The sequence below is a fragment of the Capricornis sumatraensis genome, chromosome 3 (genome assembly GCF_032405125.1).
Source record: "Capricornis sumatraensis isolate serow.1 chromosome 3, serow.2, whole genome shotgun sequence".
NCBI lineage: Eukaryota > Metazoa > Chordata > Mammalia > Artiodactyla > Bovidae > Capricornis > Capricornis sumatraensis.
Window position 1 is genome coordinate 1,608,126 of NC_091071.1, and position 20,888 is coordinate 1,629,013.

At 56.4% G+C, this 20,888-nt stretch overlaps 1 protein-coding gene across 3 annotated transcripts in view; it reads right to left on the reverse strand.

Moving 5' to 3' along the window:
• Positions 1-1,355: 1,355 nt before the first annotated feature.
• GNA12 (G protein subunit alpha 12) overlaps positions 1,356-20,888 on the reverse strand; it is a 75,943-nt gene continuing 56,410 nt past the window's right edge. The window contains exons 3-5 of one of the 3 annotated variants that reach the window (XR_011144696.1): positions 8,643-8,693; positions 2,002-7,636; positions 1,356-1,754 (exon numbers count right to left, since the gene is read on the reverse strand). Coding sequence is in view for 2 of the 3 variants with exons in the window: in XM_068969628.1 (XP_068825729.1) it covers positions 7,067-7,636; positions 8,643-8,693 (621 nt within the window). In the remaining variant the exon portion in view is untranslated. Of the gene's footprint in view, positions 7,637-8,642; positions 8,694-20,888 lie in introns of all 3 variants that reach the window. The other 2 variants (XM_068969628.1, XM_068969629.1) reach the window with 2 other exon arrangements.

The window sequence follows — 20,888 nt, forward strand, 5'->3', positions numbered from 1 at the left end:
CAGGAAGCAGGGAGGCGCGTCCACCTGGGCCAGCAGCAACCCCGGCAGGGAGGGCCCCCGCCAGCCGGAAAAGGTACCGATCCATCGTCCTTCCCCGCCCCGTGGGAAGGACCGAGGACGTTCCCTTGAACGTCCGTTTGGGGAGAGTCCCCTTCAGTGGACGGCGGGGACAGTGCATCCCTGTGAGCTTTAGTCACACAACTTGATCGGCCCTGTCCTTACATTTAAAAGCACAGAGGCCAAGTGGAGATAGAGCTACACGGAGGCATCTTCACTGGGGCTTCCCGTGTGGCTCAGCTGGTAAAGAGCCTGTCTACAATGCAGGAGACCTGGGCTCAATCCTTGGGTTGGGAAGATCCCCTGGAGAAGGGAATGGCTGCCCGCTCCAGTGTTCTGGCCTGGAGAGTTCCATGGACTCTACAGAGAGTGGGACACGGCTGAGCCACTCTCACTTTTTTCAGGCATCTTTACACGGGGATTACAGATGGCTTTGAAGTGCAGAGTAAGTGCTGTGTCATTCATGTTTTAAATGCTTACACATCACATTTTCCTTCTCCAAATTAACACGATACAATCTGAATCTCCGGGGGGGGGGGGGGGATGCAATTCCAGAAGTCTAACTGAAAAGCATCTGTCCACTTGAGTGTGATAAGAAGTTCCTTCCCACTGAGAATGATGCTCAGCGCCTGTGGGGATCTACTTGTGGGGTTGCCAGTGCTTTCTAGAAACGGGACATCCGCCTCTCCTCGGAAGGGCTTCCTCTCGGAGACCTGGACGGTCGTTGATGGGAACAGACCGTAAGAGTCTTTATTTATTTACCCACGACACGTCCACCCAACACACATCCGCTAGATACCTCCTGTTCTGTCGCTCTGCCCAAAGTTAAAAGAAACCTTATCCCCGACCTGGGTCACCTCACAGGTGCTTGTTCCCCATGTCCATGCTTCCCAGGGTCAAGCTTCATGCTTCTCATGTGATATAATGAAAGGTGTTTTTTTTTTTGGGGGGGGGGTCATTATTTCTGTTTGTACTAACATCACCTAGACGTCCTCTCTGCTGAGACTGCAGTTCCGACACGTCCACACTGCACGGTGTGTGGGTCCCCGCCTGGGAGGGGCATCGAGTGGGTGGAGGGCACACTGGGGATGGGCAGAGCCTGAGGCCCAGACCCCGCACCTCTCCCCCCTGGTACCCTGCACACGGCGCCCACTGGGGCCCCCGCTGAGCCGGAGCAGGGCTGCTCCCAGGAGGCCCGCAGGCGACTCTGTACTCGGGGACCAAGGACCCAGGGCCTCGCTAGCCACAGCAGAGATGCGACACACCAGGAGAAGGTCGTTGAAGGCGAATTTTAATTGTTTTATAAAAGTCATATATACAAAACACGCTCAACTAACCACCGTGGCTGTACAGTACGCTTTTTACACTGCGTCACGCGCCTCTCAAGCTGGGACACGGGTTGAGCACAGAGGCCTGTTCCACCACCGGTGCTGGGGGTGAAGGCGGGGGTGGCGTGAGCTGCAGCGACAGCCCGGGGAGGGGCCCCGACCCCCGGGGAGTTTCCTTTCCGAGTAAAGACCGTGGATGAGCTCGGGGCTCCGTCCCCAGGGGACACCAAGCCGGGCGCTGTCCTGGCCCAGGCCCCTGTGGGGTCCACCACGGAGGCTGAGCCGAGGGCGGGGCGGGGGCAGGCGCACGACAGGAACCCCCTGGCTGCTCTCGTGTCAACAGAGACCACCACACTGGCCCGTTTTCAGCTGGTTCAAATGGACCGAAAGAAAAGAAAGACATTTGGAATGTTTTGTGATTTGCGTTCACAGGTTGAAAGGTAATGCTGTAAGATTTCAGAGATGACAGACTCAACAGAGATCTATTTAAAATTTCTCAATACCGAGGCCGGCTGAAGAGTCTGACAGTTGAGGAGATGGGGAGAGTGGCCCGGTGTCACAGCCTGCCCGCACACCCTCTCCCCCGGCTTCCAGACCCTCCACAGGCTCCAGCTACCTGCTGCAGCTGAACCTGGAAAAGGCGCCCAGGCTCCGCAGGCGGCTGGGGCGGGCGGGGAAGCCGTGGAGGATGGGCTTGGTCAGCCTAGCTGTCGGGTCAAGCCTGTGATTTGAATTCTCTCCACCTGGGTGACAGCCCTCTGCCTACTGCAGGTGCCAACCTCTTCCAGGGCATCTTGAGAGCCGGTGGTGGGAGAACTCCTGGATCACAAGGCTGCGGGAGGCTCCCCCCGGGGCCAGGCCCTGCGTGGAGGGCGTGGGGCCCCCCGGCCAGAGGGTTCACCCGCGTGGTTCACCCCTGAAGCCGCCTCAAAGCGCTCAGGCTGCTGTGGGTCCCCACTGGCCTGTCCCTCGCCCGTCACCAATCAGGGCTGAGGCTGCACACCACGGAATGGGCACCGCGCTCCCAGTCTCTGCCTGAGCAGAGGGATTCTGGAACCAGCTGGAGGGATGAGCCCCTGAATGGGCCCCAGGGGCACCAGGGCAGGGAGGCGAGGGCCTGTTTACCCCCACCCAGCGTCGCGCTCTCAGCTGCCCCAACGTGGTCTCCTGTCGGCTCCCAGGGGCACACGCAGCCCTCACCCCCGTGGTCCTGAAGGTTGCCTCCCAGACTTGAAGAGCTGGGCCGTGCTCACTGCAGGGATCAGCTTTTGAAAGCACAAGAGGGCATCCACTGCTGATTAAAAGGCGCCTGAGTGACAAGCCTGGAACCGATGGACAGACCGGGATGATGGGGACCTCGCGTGGCTCGGCCCAGCCGCTTGCTGCCGGCCCAGAAGCCCGGAAGCTGCCCCAGCGTTTCACTTGGGTTTATGTTACCCTCCCCAGCCCCCCACACAAGAAAACCCCCACCTTCCTAACCAGTTCAGAAGCGGGGACCCCAGTTCCCAGTGGAGCCAGGCGTGTTGTTTCTGTGAGGCGAGCCATGAGCCATGTTCACGGCCCCACAACTTTGGGTCCCTGTAGGAAGAGCCCCACACCCCAGTCAGCTGGGTAGGGCCCTGCCGCCCTGCAGGGGCTGTTCCAAGGCAGGAATCTTGTGGTCAGAGTCACCCCACTTCCCGCCCCTGCTACACTCAGGCACGGATTCCTCGGAAGGGCCCTCCTGTCGGGACACCCGAGGACTCCTGGGTTCTGGTGACACCTGCTCCTCCTGCTGTCGTGGGGCCAGAAGCCTTCCCACGGTTAGCCCCCATGGGGAGCAGGGCTGCGGGGTGTCCAGGCTCAGCAGGGAGAGGCAGGCACCGCGGGTGCTTTGGACAGTACGCAACCTGTTGTCTCTCAAAGCAGGTTTGCACCAGGGAGACACCAGCACAGCGTGGACACCTGGGCCACGTGGAGCCTCAGCAAACACCCAGCCCCCGGCAGGCCCGGCACCAACCTCGCAGCAGGCCCTGTCTTTTCCTTCACACGGAGCTCCCCGAGCTTCCAGGTGTCACTCAAGAGCGAGGCTGCGGGGCACACCTGACGGACCTTAGGGAGAAGCTGGCACCAAAGAGATGGGGTGAGCTGTCCAAGGCCAGCGGGAAGCCCGCCCCTGCCTCCCTGAACCACACGGAACGCCCGAGGCGCCCTCCTCCCGAGGTGGCCTGATGGGCAGTGAGGCAGGGACTCGGGCCACGGCCTTGGGCCTGGGGGGGCCTCCACGGCTCTGCTCCATGGCTCGCGACCCCAGCTGCAGAGAAACCACCCAGGAATCCCGGAGTGTGGACCCAGGGTGCCCTGTGGTCCAACCTCTACACGAGGAAACCAGAACCCAAAGAGCCAGGCCCCCAGGCACGTGGGTGAGGAGCACACGCTTCTCTGCAGGGGCGGGCAGTGTCTCTGGTCTGCTCTGGGGCGGGCAGCGTCTCTGGTCTGCTCTGGGGCGGGCAGCGTCTCTGCTCTGTTCTGGGGCGGGCAGCGTCTCTGCTCTGCCCTGGGGTGGGCAGGGGGCTGCCTTGCCTACCACGGGCCGCTGAGGCCCCGCACACGGATGTACACAGCGCCTTGCCAGGAGACGGCCATGGACACTGCGCACGTTGCTTTTCTGGAAAAGAATCGGGTGCCGCGAGCTCTGGTGACTGGGAGCCGCTCTTGCCCTGCGTTGCTGGGTTCCTGTTTTCTGGGCACGTTGGCCCGCCTCCCCTGGGCTCCCCCGCCTCCCATCTCTGGACACGCCCATGTCTGTCCCAGGTCTCCCCCAGCAGGTGGGCTCAGGGCCCCCCTCATGCACACGCGTGTCTGTGCTCCTGCCGCCCCTCCCCGTCCTGAAGCCGTGCTCCAGAGGTGTCCACACAGAACCGTGTTAGTGGCAGCTCTCCTGGTCGCCTTGTGTCCCAAGCGTGGAAAGAAGAACTGTGATCGACAAGTGACAACCTTCACGGACCATCAGGGCTTGAGTTCTCCAAGGGCTCTGAACTTGGGGACTGAAACATTGCATGTTGGCTTTGAATGCTGAGTGATATTTTTCATTAAAAACTAAGGATTTATTTTAATAAATATCCAGAGATCGAAGGCGGTCAGACCGTCAAGCCAGCCCCTCCTGCCGATGCAGAGGCGCCGCGCACGGAGCGCAAGCCGCGAGCGACTCGCTCTGACGACTCGCCCCGATGCTGCTTTGGCTCATGGCGTCGAGGCAGCGAGCGTCTGTTCCCAGGATGCCTGAGTTAGTCGGTCAGAACTAAGGATCTTGTTTCAAGATGGTTTCCTGATCTTAAGAGTTGAAATAACCTGACTCATTTTTATCAAAGAAGTAAAAAAAATTACAAGAATAAGGAGTCTAGAGATCTCTATAAATTACAAAGCTATAATGCAATATCTTTGAGACAACTTCTCTACAAACTGAAGTTAAAAAAAATAGTAAAAAAATGCACGTGTCCTTAGGTGTGAACAGTGTGACTAGGAGGAGGAGGAGGAGGAGGAAGTCTTAGTTTGAGGAAGTTTATTGTTACATTTTTGCAATGATAGATGAGGCAGACCATCTCCTGCTCCAGCATCTCAATATAAAAGACAGCAAATCGCGGTAACGGTGAGATTAAAACAATACAAAGGCCTAAGGCTGGGAGAGAAGTGACTATAACTATGTGTGGAAAGGCTGCGGATGGTTTCAGTGGTGCCTGTGGAGCCGTCCCTGTTTCTGACGAGCACAGATCCTGGAACGGAGGGCTGAGTGCTCTCACGCCCGCTCAGCTCAGCACGAGGACAGCTCCTGGCCGAAGGGAAGGAAGTGGGTCAGGTCTGGGCCAGGCTGTGCCCTGCCTCCCAGGGCACATCAGCACAGTCACGGCCACTCAATGTGAGCTCGTTCCCGGGTCTGAGGGTGAGCCGGCAGCCACGACTGACCGTCTGAAGGACAAACCGCGCTCCCTGACCAGGTGGACGCCAACTCGCCAGCAAGCCGTTCACAAGCTGGCCACACCCACCTCGGGGCCGCCGCCTCTGCCAGCTCGAAGGGTGGTTTCCAGGTTGGCAGGAGAGCGTGGATCTGCACACACATGTGCGATGGGAACCTGTGGGCGAGGGGCGCCTGAGCCCCGAGGACGGTGCGGTCTCAGGATGCCCGGACACAGTCCATCCAGAGGGTTCTTTCTCCTTTAAACCTCGGTCACTGGCCCTGATCCCGGGCGCATCCTTTCGGTTTACAAAGAGCCACAGGAAGCAGTACAAAAACAGCAACTTTTCTCCAGCCAAAAAGAGCCCAAACCCCGGCAAACGTGGACAGGAAATCTTGAGGGCCCAGAGAGAAACAGGATTTCACGCTGTCTCCTCATTAAACGCTGGATAACAAGGATGACTCAGAAGCACGTCTGCCCCTCCCTTTCCTTCTGGGCCAGCATCTGCCATGAGCTGGATCAGTTTATCTGCTGGTGAAGGGGAGCAGGACCCCCACTGGGACGCAGGCCGGGAGCAGCGCGGCCCTCAGCCACAGGCACAGGCACAGGCACAGGCTGGGCCGCTGGTGGAGGAAGCCTTTTCCTTGTTTAAATGCTGGATGAGGCCTCAGCGCACCGGACACTGTTGAGCAGAGTCATATGTGGCAGGGACTGGTTTGGAATGCAATGTATTTTTAAACACAGTGAGAGACACCTGGGCAGGGCAGCCAGACACGTTCCCCAAGGGTCAGGCTCACGGCACACGGCGCCACTTCAGGCTCCGCAGCAGCCCCCAGAGGTGGCTGCGGCCAACAGTGCTTCCGATAAGTGTGTGTGTGTTAGTGGAAGCGAGGGACCGTGATGAGAACCTGCCGTCTAGGGAGGCAGCGGAGCCTGGGGTGTTAAGGGAGGCGCTGCGGGCCCCGCCGCCAGCTCTCAGGGGGCCCCGAGAGGAGGGGGCACACAGCGTCCCCCAGAGAAGGCGGGCTCCCCGAGCCGACCACACATGTGAGACTGGGAGATGGAGGGCAGTCCGCAAGGCCAGCTGGTGTGAGGGCTCTGCGGAGGGGCAGGGGTGGGCACAGAGCAAGCAGGCACCACCCCCCACCCCGTGCGAAGAGGAGGGGGGATTCAAGGCAGGGCCCGGCCCACACCTCCCCCGCGGGCCGTGGCTGATAGAACAGGCGGGAGAAGGCACAGGTGTGGGGGCGTTAAGGCAAGTCCCCTACAGGCTCTCACTCCCCACCTCTAACCTAAGGGCCGGGACCGCTCAGAAAATTGCCACCAGAGACTGAAAAGGCAACGCGCCCCCTCGGGGAGGTGGTGGTGGGCCCCCCAGAGCTCAGCCCGCACTTCCCCTCCTCCAAACTCCTAGGACCCCGCCAGGCAATGCCCCACCAAGCACTCACTAGTTGGAGAGAAGAGACGCCAGTGTTTGCGTCTCGGTCACTAAAACAGAGCGTGTGTGCAGACACGCAGTCCCCGATTAAACTGTGTCAGAAAAGGAGCGGCTTCTGTAAGAAGAGAAAGCTGTGTTCAGGCGTCACACGGCAACGTCACAGTGACCGCTGGACTTTCAGTAGTTTCACGAGTCCCCAGGGTTCAGTAGCTGCGTCCACGCGCCCCCTCCTGCGGCCGAGCGTGGGCCTCGCACCCCGAGCCCGGTGTCCAGGCGGGGCCAGGGAGGGCCGGCGGGGCGAGGGCGGCCCATCACTGCAGCATGATGTCCTTCAGGTTCTCCTGCAGGATGGTGTCCTTCACGGCGTGGAACACGAAGCGGATGTTCTCGGTGTCGATGGCGGTAGTGAAGTGGTGGAACAGGGGCTTGCTGCGGTTCCGCCTCTTCCGGTCGAAACACTGGACCAGGAAGCGCTGCACGTCCTCCAGCCTGTGCGGGTCGCCCCTGAAGTCCGGGAAGTGCTTCTTGATGCTGACGGTCTTCACCTTCTCCACCAGCAGGTCCGTCTTGTTGAGGAACAGGATGATGGAGACGTTGAAGAAGAGCTTGTTGTTGACAATGGTCTCGAAGATGTTCATGGACTCCACCAGGCGGTTGGTGCGCCTGTCCTCCATGAGCACCTGGTCATACTCGCTGGACGAGACCATGAACAGGATGGACGTGATCCCGTCGAAGCACTGGAACCACTTCTGGCGCTGGGACCGCTGGCCACCCACGTCCACCATCTTGAAGGGGATCTTCTTGATGACAAAGTCGTGTTCCACGATGCCCTTGGTGGCCTTCCTTGCCAGCAGGATGTCCTGCTTGCTCGGGAAGTAGTTCTGTAAAAGTGGGTAAGGAGGCGGTGGAGAGGAGGGCGTGAGAGGACGGGCACGAGCAGACGCGGCGGGGGCAGTTACAGGGACTTCTGCGAGAAGCTGAACCGGATACCAGACGCGACTTTCATTTACAGGAATATAAATTCACCATGACACAGAGAGTGAAGGAACTAGGGGGCTCGCTTCAGAGCGAAGGAGGGGCTCACCAGCCTTAGGAAGGACGAGCAGGACCCTCAGGCCAGGCCCAGCCTGGGGCCCCGTCTCCTCTCTTCTCCATGGGAACCGCCCCCCCGCTCTCCTCCTGCACCTTGGCTGCCTTTCTATTTCTCTGACTTCCAGGGCACGTGCGTTCCAAACCCTGACTCTGAACTGACTTAGCTTAGGTTTTGCAATGCTGCTTAAATTTAGCCTGCAATATATTTAGTATGTTATTCTTGGAGAAACCTTTAAAGTCTTCAGCAGCACACGGCAACTGTGGTCACTCGAAGCCCTTTGATCCTGCCCTGTTACAATCCTCCAGTGACTCCTGCTCACCAGCTCTCTGGCAGCACCTTTGCCAGAAACCCCGGCAGGGAGGAAGCCTCTCGGCCCAACGACCCATCCACGAGGTGAACGGGGGAGAGGGGAACGTCTCCAACAGCGCTGGAGATGGTAGAAGCCCCGCGGGGGAGATGCTCCAACCACCCCAACAGACAGACTGAAAGAAACAAACAGACGGAAGGAGAAAGCTCTGGGCTGAATGAAGGCCAAGTGCCGTGGACCGACTTTGCGGGGTGGACTCGAGACTGCCGAAGGACAGCGGCACCCACAAGAGAACCTTAGTGGGACGACAGGGAAGGTCTTGAAACCGACTGGACACTGGCTGACTGTTAAGGGATGAGTGTGGCAATGGTGCTGGTCTTTGGACACGAGTCAAGGCTTGGGAGGGCGGCGGGGGTCCCCGCCCCGAGGGCTGCTCTGGGCCGCATGCACGTGTCGCAGGCTCTGGGCGTGGGGGGGCCTCACTCACCAGCTGGCCAATCCGGTCCAAGTTATCCAGGAAGTACTTCACCGATTCACCCTGTCGTGGAGGAAAGAAAAGTCAAGACGCAGTCTGGACTGAGGACCCTGAGGTGGTAAACGGGAGAACTCAATCGGGTGGTGTGAGTGCTGTCCTACCTGCGTGTAAACAGGAAGGCCAAGTGAAAAGGCTAACAGGGGGTATGTGTTTTTCAAAATAAAAAACAAAAGCTTTTTAAAAATGCAGTTTCTCTAGCTCTGATACCCAAGTTCAAATTCAGACTGTGTTTTTCAAAGCAACGGCGGGAATGCGGACTCTTTGACCAGGTGGGTCCCTGCCTTTGCAGCCGAGGAGCCGGCCGTGAGACTTGGCCCCTGTGGGTGGCTTCGCTCCCAGCAGGGCCGGCCGGTGTGCCCCAGGCTCATCTGCTATTTGAGAAGCGGCACACAGCAGAACAAGCTCCAGCTTCTAGAAACAAGCTGAGGCTCTGTCACGACGCCTCGCTAGCATGACCCGACTCACCGTGCCGGGCCAGGAGACTCTGGTCTGGATTTCCGTGAACGGATGGTCAGTCTTTCTCCAGCCCCTGGACGTTCTCTGGACTGCATGTCGACACAAACTGACTGATCGCTAGCTAGAAGTGACCGTTCGAATCGGTCACTGTCCTGTTCTCAGAGGAGTGAGTCAGCTGACACTGCGGCTCTCATGGAGCGAAAGGAAGGTTTAGAGGATCTTCAGTGTCGATTAAACGAAGCAAACAGAGGAAGTGGTGAGTGAATGGGCAAAAACTCCCCTTAAAAAGTGGGACGTTAACACTTAATTACACCCCGTGTGCCCAGAGGACTCCACTTCCTGCAGGATTCACTCTGAGCCCCACGGTGCAGACAGGGCCCAGCACGATGTGGGGGGGGGGGGCCGGGGCCCTCCTGGGGAAGCCACGCCAGCCGCACACTCACGACAGTGGAGAGCGGCCGTGCACGCACGCACACACACACGTGCACGCACACACACGTGCACAGCAGGGGACATCCTGGACTCGGAAGCAGGAAGCTCATCGGCAAGGTTCCGGACGAGAGCGTGGGCTCGTATGACGTCATGCGGAAGCCCCGGGGCCCTCCCCGCTACGGGTCTCCGACGTGAAAGGAAGGAGCGGGGGTGGCTTCCTCTAGTGAAGAACCCACCTCTGGTTTCGAGGAGGCCCGTGGCCGCCGCGGAGGAGAGCACGTGTTTAAGGGACGGACGCTTCTCCCAGGACAGCACAGACCAGGGATCGAGGCACGCTCCGCCCCTGGCGTCACAGCTGCCGGGGCACAGGCGGGCTCTGCCCGGGAGCCAGGGTGGGCACCCACGCACCAGCCCCGCCCCGCCTCCCCCCGCACACGGCTCCTCCTCGAGGGGCAGAGGCCCAGCAGCCGGCATCCCTTCTGCCAAGAGAGCTCCTGCTCCGTCTGCACGTCCCGCCTGCTCCCGGGCCGACAGGAAACAGCCGGGGAGCGAGAGCGGCCGGCCAGCGCACCTGGTCCGGGGCTCCTTCCTCCCCGAAACCCCCGTCTCTCTCCTCCCGCCACTCCTCACTCGGGGCCTTCCAGGCGCGACGAGAGCTCCCCGACCGGACCCGCATCCATCCGGGAGGCAGGCGGGGCGGCTCATGGTGCAGCTGCTCCTGCCTGAGTCAGGCCAGGGTGGGGGTGTCTCGGCCTGCCTGGCCACGAAGCGTCCTGGCAACAGGGATGCCCCGGGGACGCTGTGATGTGGGTGCAAGGGCGGAACCCCAACACAGGGGTGCGATGTGGAAACGCCCCACGCTCATGAGCAAGCATGTACTAAGGAAGGAAGGGATCACTGCCCTAGTCTGACTTTGAACGTTTCCAGCTACTGAGCTTGAAATCAGGGTCATCTCAGTGGACCTTCCGACACAACGAGCGCTAATATAAAAGGACCTTCACGGCTTCCTTCTCCACCAGGATGGTCGGCTCGATCGTCTTGGCGGCTTGTCTTACTGCCTCAAAGGGGGCGACTGTTCACACCTGTGGTATCTTTACTACCGCAGCCAGAATGGACTAGGATGAGCGCTGTTACGGGAACACGGTGTCACCCGAGGCAGGAAGGCGCCGGGTCTCTGGATGGCTACTGGAGTAATGTGAGCTAACAAAAAGGAATACATGAAAACGGGCTCTTCACAACCCCCCTGTCTGCCGTGATCTGACCCAGTCTCCCATGGTTGGCTGAGCTCTGGTCTTTCCCGTCAGTATCACAGGGGAGGTGTGTGCATGGAAGAGGGCCCGCTGGGGTCAAGAACTGCTGGCAGAGGCTGTGCGGGGCACAGGGCGAGGCTGGGCGGGGTGGGTTAGGCGGGGCACAATCATGAAGGCGGACGCGGTGGGAAGCAAGGCCACCAGCGGTTACCAAGGAAACAGCCTCTAAGTCCACTTTGGGCCAGGCGGCTCTCCAGTTCCCAGTCCTCTGTCCACACACAAGTCGTTCCTATGTTCCTGTACTCAGCAGAATTAATTCTTAAATTCTTAACACAGGGCCTGTCTATGGTGAGTGAGAGGACTCGGAAGTCTAGCTCATTCATTTAGACACAAATTGGAAAAACAAAATTTTAAAATAGCTGAATATTAAAAACCCCATGTGACTGCAGCCTGCCAGGCTCCCCTGTCCATGGGATTCTCCAGGCCAGAATACTGGGTGGGTGGCCATGCCCTCCCCCAGGGGATCTTCCCAACCCAGGGATGGAACCTGCGTCTCTTATGCCTCCTGCATTGGCAGGCAGGTTCTCTACCACTGAGCCACATGGGAATGAACCATAAAAACAACTATTCTTAAGGTCAGATTTTCATTCCTGTTACTTAACAGACACTGAATTTAAGACTTAACTTCCATTTAATGGAACAAGGCTGCCTATCGCCTTTCTACATTTTGGGGAATTCACATCAGGATCACAGCCTCTGCAACGCAGCAGCAGAACCCAAATCCCAAGTCTCACTGGGGCCATGAGCCGCGCGCGTGAAGACGATGCAAGCAGCGTAGGAAGAGCACCCAGACGCCCGTCACCTGCCTGCCATCAGCCTGCTCTGCGCTTTGCTCTCTTCCTTCCGGTTCAGGGCTGACCCTTGAACAACGTGGGTTTGAACGGCACAGGTCCACCGACACGCACTTTTTAAAACAAACACACACACACACACACTGCATGCTCCAAAGTCAGACGACTGTAAAGTTATGCTTGGATCTTTGACTGCGTGGGGTCAGCGCCCCAACCCGCAAGCTGTTCAAGGGTTAACTGCCTATCAGTTCAGTTCCGTGGCTCAGTTGTGTCCGACTCTTTGCGACTCCATGAATCACAGCACGCCAGGCCTCCCTGTCCATCACCAACTGGTGGAGTTCACTCAAACTCATGTCCATCGAGTCGGTGATGCCATCCAGCCATCTCATCCTCTGTCGTCCCCTTCTCCTCCTGCCCCCAATCCCTCCCAGTATCAGGGTCTTTTCCAATGAGTCAACTCTTCACATGAGGTGGCCAAAGTACTGGAGTTTCAGCTTCAACATCACTCCTTCAAATGAACACCCAGGGCTGATCTCCTTTAGGATGGACTGGTTGGATCTCCTTGCAGTCCAATGGACTGTTAAGAGTCTTCTCCAACACCACAGTTCAAAAGCATCAATTCTTCAGCGCTCAGCTTTCTTCACAGTCCAACTCTCACATCCATACATGACCACTGGAAAAACCATAGCCTTGACTAGATGGATCTTTGTTGGCCAAGTAATATCTCTGCTTTTCAATATACTGTCTAGGTTGGTCATAACTTTCCTTCCTTCCAAGGAGTAAGCGTCTTTTAATTTCATGGCTGCAATCACTACCTGCAGTGATTTTGGAGCCCCCAAAAATAAAGTCTGACACTGCTTCCACTGTTTCTCCATCTATTTCCCATATACTTCTTTTTAAAAACCACTTGAGAGGAAGTTGTCCATTTACCCCTGAAAGCTTCAGCGGACACACCTCAGGCTCCAGGATACCTGCGTCCATGCCCACAGCAACCCTGGGAGAGGTGATGTGGGCATGGTGGGGCAGCATGGCCTCCTCCAGCACCGGCTTCAGCCTGGAATCGAGGGCAGCTTGTAGCTGTCTGCTTTCTCCCACCTCCTTTAATCTGAAACTCTGATCTTTCTGAAGAACGCAGTGACTCCCCCCGAGGTGGCAGCTTTTGTGACGTTTCCAATCTTTACCAAAATGGTTTTCCAATCAGTACAGCAACCACTGGTCTGCGATGGACCTTCTCTACTGTAAACGAGAGTCCCTCCCTTCTCCCCTGTTTATCTGCTATCCACATGGACTCACAGATGCTTATATTTCTCAAGGTTTGCAATTTGCAAAGTCATAGGACTGTTTGAATTTGCAGATCATAGAACTGCATACAAAATCCTCAAGAATCTATAATAAAAGCTAATAATTGAGTCAAGAAGTGAGTTCAGAAAATTCATAAGATACAAGGTCAATATACAAAACCAAGTGTATTTTATATGCGAGCTTTAAATAAGTGGAATTTAAAATTTGAAAAAAATTTCATTTGGTACTAACATAAAATACTCAGGGAAAATTTCTGTGCTGTTTTGCAGGGTATGTTTTGTATTTTGAAATAACCGCAGATGCACAGAAAGTTGCAAAGAGGGCAGACAGCCTAGTGCCCCCGTCACCTCATTTCCCAACGGCTCCAGCTTATGTGATTACAGCGCAGCAGTCAGGGCACCGACGCTCTGTGCACATCTGTGGATGCTTGCGATGCCCCCAGCCACCTTGCCCTGCTCCCACAATCCACACAGAGATCTGATCCGTCAACACAGAGGTGGCCCTCCCCGCCTCTGCCAGCCCTCGTCTCTGGCAGACACTCGTGTCAGCTCATCTCCATAGTTCACAGTCACTGGCTTGTTCTCTGTATAGTTTTGCCTTTTCTAGAATGTACTTTAAGTGGAATCAGGCAGCAAGTAACCTCTTGAAAATTTTTTCTTTTTTTTTAAACTCGGCAAAATGCCTGGAGATCCAACCAGCTGCTGTGTGTATCGAGTCTGTCTCGTTACTCCTGAGCGGTGACGTCTGGTATGGATGAGCCATGGCTTATTTACACTCACTGATCTGGAGACATTTCGGTGGTTTCCACAGTTTAGGAACTACAAATGAAGCTGCTATGGACATTCACGCCCAGATGTGTGGACACAGTTCTCATCTCTCTGGGATGAATGCCCAGGATCAGGATCTCTGGGTTTTATGGTAAGTATATGTTCAGTAAGTATAGTTTTGTCTTTTTTTAAAGAAACTCTCAAACGCTTTCCCAGCATGGCTGTGTCGCTGTACATTCCCTCCAGTGATGTGCAGGCATCTAGCTTCTCCACGCCCTCGCCAGCCTTCGGTATGGACGCTAGTGTTCCTCTTCTAAGAACTACTTAACAAGTTTTTGTCACTAGCTTGCACGTCCCTTGCTCTGCTGTGACCCAGTGGGTCTCGATGCCGAGCGTCTCTTCCTGTGCTTGTCTGCCATCTGTGTCCTCTTAGGTGAAATCTCTTTGTATCTTTTGTCCATTTCCTACTTGGACTGTTTTATTACTATTAATTGTAAGCGTTCCTCAGACACTCCAGATACAAGCCCTGTGTTAGAAATGTGGTTGGTGAGTACCTTCTCTCATCTGTAGCTTGTCTTTCCATCCTCGTAAGAGGGCCTTTTGCAGAGCAAAAGTTTTGGATTTTGATAAAACCAAAATTGATTGTGGTGTCACATCTATAAATGCTTCAACCAACAGGATCTGTCTAAGGGGACACACAGATGGCAGGCAAACACGCGAAGAGACAGTCCACATTTGGCCACTCAGCCGGGGCAGCACGCGGCCATGCTGTGAGAGGAGGGCTCTGCGGCGGGGAGCTGAGGGCAGTCCTGGGAGCCGGGCGCGGTCTCTGGCCACCAACAACTAGCGAGAAAAAGATCAGTCCAGCGGCTGTGAGGAGACGCATCCTGCCAGAGACGGGGGTGGGGGTGGGGGTGGGAGATGGCAGTGGCACCCACTCCAGTCCTCTCGCCTGGAAAATCCCAGGGACGGAGGAGCCTGGTGGGCTGCAGTCCATGGGGTCGCACAGAGTCAGACACGACTGAGCGACTTCACTTTCACTTTTCACTTTCATGCATTGGAGAAGGACATGGCAACCCACTCCAGTGTTCTTGCCTGGAGAATCCCAGGGACAGGGGAGCCTGGTGGGCTGCCATCTATGGGGTCGCATAGAGTCGGACACGACTGAAGCGACTTAGCAGCAGCAGCAGCAGAGATGGGCGAGCTGGGAACGGCTGAGGAGCTCAGAGGAGGCTGCGGCCCCACCGACTCCTGAGTTCAGCCTGGTAAGACCTGAGCAGAGGCCCCGCGTGCTCCAGGAGGCAGGAGTCCTGAGGCACACACGTGAGACAGAGCATCGGTGCTCTTGTCTGAAGCTGCTGCAGTGTAGCCACTTGTCACCCAGCAGGTAAACCATTAATAATTCATTTCTTCAGGCAAAGCCCCGTGAGCCATCAGAGGGAAGGCCACGTCCCCAGGGGGCCTGCTTGCGTTAGCAGGTACTGAATGCCTGCCGGTGAATGATGACATGCATTTTTTCAAAGCTGAAACTTAATGTGAGCTTAAACATTATTTCCTTTAAAAACTCAGTGTGTTCCTGACCTCTGTCTACTATCGAGGGCCTACAGAAAAGCCAGCTCCTCCCTCCCCCGCCATCAGGATGGCGCTAAGAAACGCCTCCTCCTCCTCGCAATGGGGCGGCCGCATCAACATAAAATAGAAGCATTAAAAAGCCTAATAAATGTCTGAGAAATCTCTTGCTTAGGCGTTAGTCCTTAGCTAACTCAAAACAAATGGGATGAGTCAGAATCTGGTTTCTTCAGGCTTTTTATGGAAAGCTCTGTATTTTCATTACTTTATTCAAATAACCCAAAGGAAAAAAGCCTCCAAAACACAATAGCTCCCAAACCACCAATATTTACCATATTAGAAATTAAACCTGAGAGAACTTAAAATACAAAGACATACGAGCATCCACCCAGTGAGACGCCCTGATGACAATGCCAAGGTGTCACCCGGCCTCTGGAGAGCCCTGCCCCACACCCTGGAAGAAGCGGGCTGAGAAAGGCGAGTCACGTCTCGGTATCACCATGAAGGTGGTTTTGACCTTGTGGAGGAGCCCTTGGAAGGACCCCCGGCCCACACTGAAAGCCACTGCCCTAGAAAGCTCTGGCGTGGTATACCAGCCACGATGCTCCAACGCTGGAGATGCCCCCAGGGGGCACACGCAAACTGCAGCTTCGAGTAAGACAGAGAACCCCGGAAGAATCGGCAGGAAGGGACCACCACCATGGGCCTCAACACGATGAGTCTCCAAACAAAACGGGGGTGAGGAGACAAGTCACCGTGAGAGGTTTATACTGCTCACGTGAAGTTTCAAAATAGCCGTCCCTCGACACCGCACAACAGTCACAGCAGCAGAAACACGTGGCTGGGAAACAAGCTCGGGGGACGGGGCCCCTGTGCTTCCTGAGAGGCGGTCTCTGTTCCTCCCTATCGTCCGTGTTTTGCCTCGAGAACCCTTGCGAGCTGACTCAGACGGCAGTAAATGATGAATTACTCAGGATTTCCTAGTAAGAGATGTCACTTTTACCCCAAGTCATCCAGGTTCACCTGAGTCGTGCCGCCTTTTCTGAAGCCCACGTGTCTTACTCCCTGAACGCTAGGCAAGCCTGGTGTGCTGCAGTCCACAGGGTCGCAGAGTTGGACACGACTGAGCAACTGGACTGAACTGAAACGTCCTAGTCAAGTCCAGCTCCTCTGGCACACAGTGGGACTCAGCGTGCTTATCAGCACTGTTCACTGATCAATCTAAGTAATCAATCCTATCGGTCTTTCCCAGACATGAGGGGAAGCACAAGAGCTTCTCTACCCAGACGTCCACACTGGTTTTCCTTACTTCTCTACTCCAGAGACGCCCCTCTGCCATGATGGCAGGTGGGTGACCGCGCTCACAGATGCCACGTGAGAGCCTGGGAGAGGCCGCCCCAGCACACACGTTCCACGAGTCCCCGGAATCACCTTTCAGAGCCTGACACTGTCCCTTTAAGTCTTCCCAACCCCCTCCTCCAAATCCATCTCCACTTCCTTCTACAGGCAGCTAATCCAGGGAGCCAAGTTTAGCTCCCGAATGCTAATCTTTCCTCCAGGGACAGCCCTTGTCTTTGCAGGAGGGGCTGCCCTGGCAGCGCAGCACTAGCTTCAGGGAAGAATCAAAGGGGAGCAGCTTTGAGACCCTGGTAGGAAGTGGGGCTGGGAGGGAGGGGGCGTCTTCTGGCCAAACTGCCCCTCACTCCGGCTCGTCTTACCCAGTCCATGGTCTCAGCAGGGTCAGCCCGCGCAGTCCTCACGGTCCACATCTTGTCTTGGGACAGCTTGTCAGTTTCGACTCAAAGCTATAAAATTCAGATGGAGTCACAGTGGGGCACAAACCTCACGAGACCCAACTGGTTTTCCTCGTCACCTGGATATCAACCGTGGGAATCCTTTCTGAGCTTTGCTCACGAGTTCACGTGAAGTTCAGGCCCCAGCTCTGCACCGGGAGTGGTCCCCTGGCTGAGCCCAGCCTCCCGCCCCCTGAGTGCTGCAGAACGGCTGAGCTGGTGACAGGTGAGACTACACAGGAGTGAAAGCAAAGGAGAGAACCCAGGGAGCTTGTCTTTCTACCTGATGGTGTTCAGGCTGCAGAGAAAGAGGAGGCTTTAAAGGGCTGCGTGCCCCCCTCAGCTAATGGAAGGGACCATGTGACTCCCCAGAATCATCAAACTCCTAAGGACGGACGATCCTCACTTTACAGTGTGTGTGCTTCCGGAACAAGCCTGTCGATCCTAAACCCAAATCAAATTTCACTGGATTTACAATCTGGATACTATTGGTTCTTCTTTCCTGTTTACATGAACTTGCTTAAAAGAAAAAATATCGTGGATCATTGCCAAAATGGATTTCTGGAAAACCACCATCAGCATGGTTGTGGTACAAGTGTGAGCAGGCGGCAGCGGCAGGGCGCGCGTGCTTCCTGGGGTGGCTGGTGCCGACCAGCTCTGCAGGTGCTCAGTGGTGTCCGGGCGACCGCTTAAAATTCAGCTCCAACTCAGTCCACCTCGTCCCATCTGTCAGCTGACAAAATGCCAGTGTGAGAGGCCGTCCACCTGCCCAGCAGCGTAGCCACCCCTGGAGCCCGCGTCACTGACCGCCTCACCCTCCTGCGAAGTGCGGGGCCAGCCCTCACCCCACAGCTCCGGGCCCCACCCCGGCCCCTAACGACAGAGAAAAAGCAGCGGGGAAGCCCATAAAATCGAGACAGGCCAAAAAACTGGGCACCACAGAGCTATGGTCTGCACAGAGCTTCCGTTCCTAGGAGGAGTCCCAGGGCCCGCGCGGTGCTGGCTAACACAGCTCACGGGTGTCTGGGGTGTCAGCCTTCGCAGATGGGCAGGTGGCTGGATCCGCACAGACCGCTCACCCAGCTGGGCCTCGAGGCCAGTAAACAGGCCCTCGAGGCTGTGCATATCCGCGCCTATTATCTGATGCAAAAGAGTAGGATTTTTCCCATTCTCCAGGTGAAGAAACCAAAGATCAACTTGCTCGAGGTCAAAGCAGCCGCTCATCCCCCAGGCCAGGCTCCGCCTCCTGTACAAGGCTGTGCAGTAACTAACCAGCCTGCGGGGCTGAGCTCAAGTGCACTTCCCACAAATCAAGTTGACACAGGAATGGGAATCCCACTCCCAACACGAAGGCTGGGGACAGAGGGGACGACATCCTGTGGACGCCCTTGGCCCCCGCGCCGGGGTCAGGGCGCCTGCAGCTGGACGCTCGCATCCTCCCCCTCCTCGGCAGAACAAAAGGGGAAGAGAAAGGCTCAAAGCAGCCTTCTGTCTGCCAAAGCCTGACTCACCCACGGGCTCGCCGCTTGGCGCTGGGAAGCAGGAAAAGGCAAGCTCTGCACAGGGAGCCGGGGCTGCGGCTGGCGGGGAGGCCAGAGGCGGGGAGCCCCGGGTGCTCCTGGGCCGCCCAGCTCCTCACAAGCGGCCATTGTGCCACGTTGGTGGCTGGCAGGTCTGGCCCTGGGACCCTGACTCCACAGGTCGTCTGGACTGGAGTTCCTGGGGGCCAACTCTCTGCCCTCAGCCAAGCCTCTAGCTTTCTGCTGAGCAGAAGCGAGCAGCATCTTGGGAGAGATGCCCCTATCTGAGCACACGGGGCAGCACAAGTGCCCAAGGAGGCTCACAGGAGAAACACAGGCCCGTGACGCAAGGCGGGAGCCGGGGGCGGGGTTTGCACCGGATGGCTGGATGGCGGCGGGCCGGCCAGTGTGCGCTCAGCACCGATGTTTGTGTGCTTCATCTGGCAGAGAACGCGTGGAGCCCAGCACAGGGGGCCCACAGAGGGCTTCTTCCTTTGGCCATGCCGACTGTCTGAGCAAACGCCTCGTCTGGAATAGCTTCTCCACATCCCCTCGACCGCGGAGCGGGGTGATGCTCTGCAGACCTTCGGTGACTTTTCTCTTCAACCCTACATGGACCCATGACCTAAAGCTAGCTGAAGACAACAGAGAACTTCTCCCAGACACCTGGAGACAGCTGCCACAAAAACGTGCATTTCCCAGGGCGCAGTGTCGTAAAGAAGATTCTGGAAGCGGGCACCGACTGCTACCTATGATGTATTTATTACTGGGTCATGTCGTGCTACTGCAAAATTCAGCACTTTCACTAACTACTCTTAACCTAAAAAAACCCAAAAAAACAAACTGCATCAGTAAACCTCTGACGTTAAAAAGGTCACGCTACAAAACAAATCAGGCTGAATCAATGATCTTGTTTATTCAGGTTCTGGTGAATGATTCAAAGGAGATGATGATTCAGGACCAGATCAGCCTGTCAAAACCACCTATGACAGTGACGTGCAATTCAAGACAGAGGACGAGTCTTAAGACATTCCTCTGTGAAACAGATTGACTGGGCGCTTTGGAGACCCACCCTCGGTCAGCGCCGGACAGCGGTCAGTTGTCGGTTGCTTCCTGGTCAGCTCCCTGCCTCTTTCCCTTGCGGTGGAACCTGGGATGTGAAGCAGTCATCCAGTTGGCTCTCTTCCCTCAAGAACCGGAGCCGGCCAGAGAGGACTTCAACCCAGGGCCCCTTGTGAGCCAAGTGCCACGTCCCAGAGGGCGCGGCCGTGGGGCAGCCATGAAGGTGTGGAAACCCCAGTCCCGGCAGCTCTCGGGGTTCCTCCTTAGAACAACATCGGGGATTTGCTCAGGAGCAGAGCCAAACGAAACGTAAGCCACCGCAGCCTGGGCAGCAGGGACCTCCTGGACAAAGGGGACATTTGAAAGGTGTCAATAAATTGCTTCTCAAAACAAAATGTTTTCCAGCGTCTCAAACGGGGAATTTTGCTTGATATTTCCGGAAAAAAAAAAAAAAAAACTTAAGCTCAGTAAATAAGAGGGTGAATTGTAGGTTATTTGAAAATCTTGCTTCTTGGAACCTGGGGAAGACACAACATTTTATCACGCTTGGCACTAAGGGTGAGCAGACCCAGTGCCTTTTTAAGAGGCGATATTTATCGAGAAGCCGAAGGAGAGACCTGCGCGGCCCGCCCGCACCGCGGGGACTACGAGGAGCTCAGCCTCAGCGGGGCCACAGCAAGCAGCGGTGAGAGAAAGGGGGACGTTTCCCACACGGGGTCCCCACCACTGCTCGGGGTTTACCTGGACAGAGACTCGCTGTGTCCTTCCACCAGAGGAATCATCAAACTCACCATCATTAAGAGGTCCTCCTATCATCTCACGCAATGTTGGGTAAGAAGGAAAGACAGGGAAGAAAAATGAAATATCACTTACTGTGAAAATCGCCCCAAGAGAGCCAGATTTCCTCTTGTAAGTACCACTGGTATATTTATATTTCCTTTAAGACTTCAAACCAGGGGACCCAGGTTTGATCCCTGGGTCGAGAAGGTGCCGCTGGAGAAGGGCCGGGAACTCACTCCAGTATTGCTGCCTGGAGAACCCCCATGGACAGAGGAGCCCGGCGGGCCACAGTCCAAGGGGTCGCAAAGAGTCGGACACGCCTGAGCGACGAGCATAAGGACGTTCACAGGAGCATTATCCTCAGAGCTGAAGAGAGGAGACGACTCAAATGCCCACCACACAGCTGGCGGGCAGAT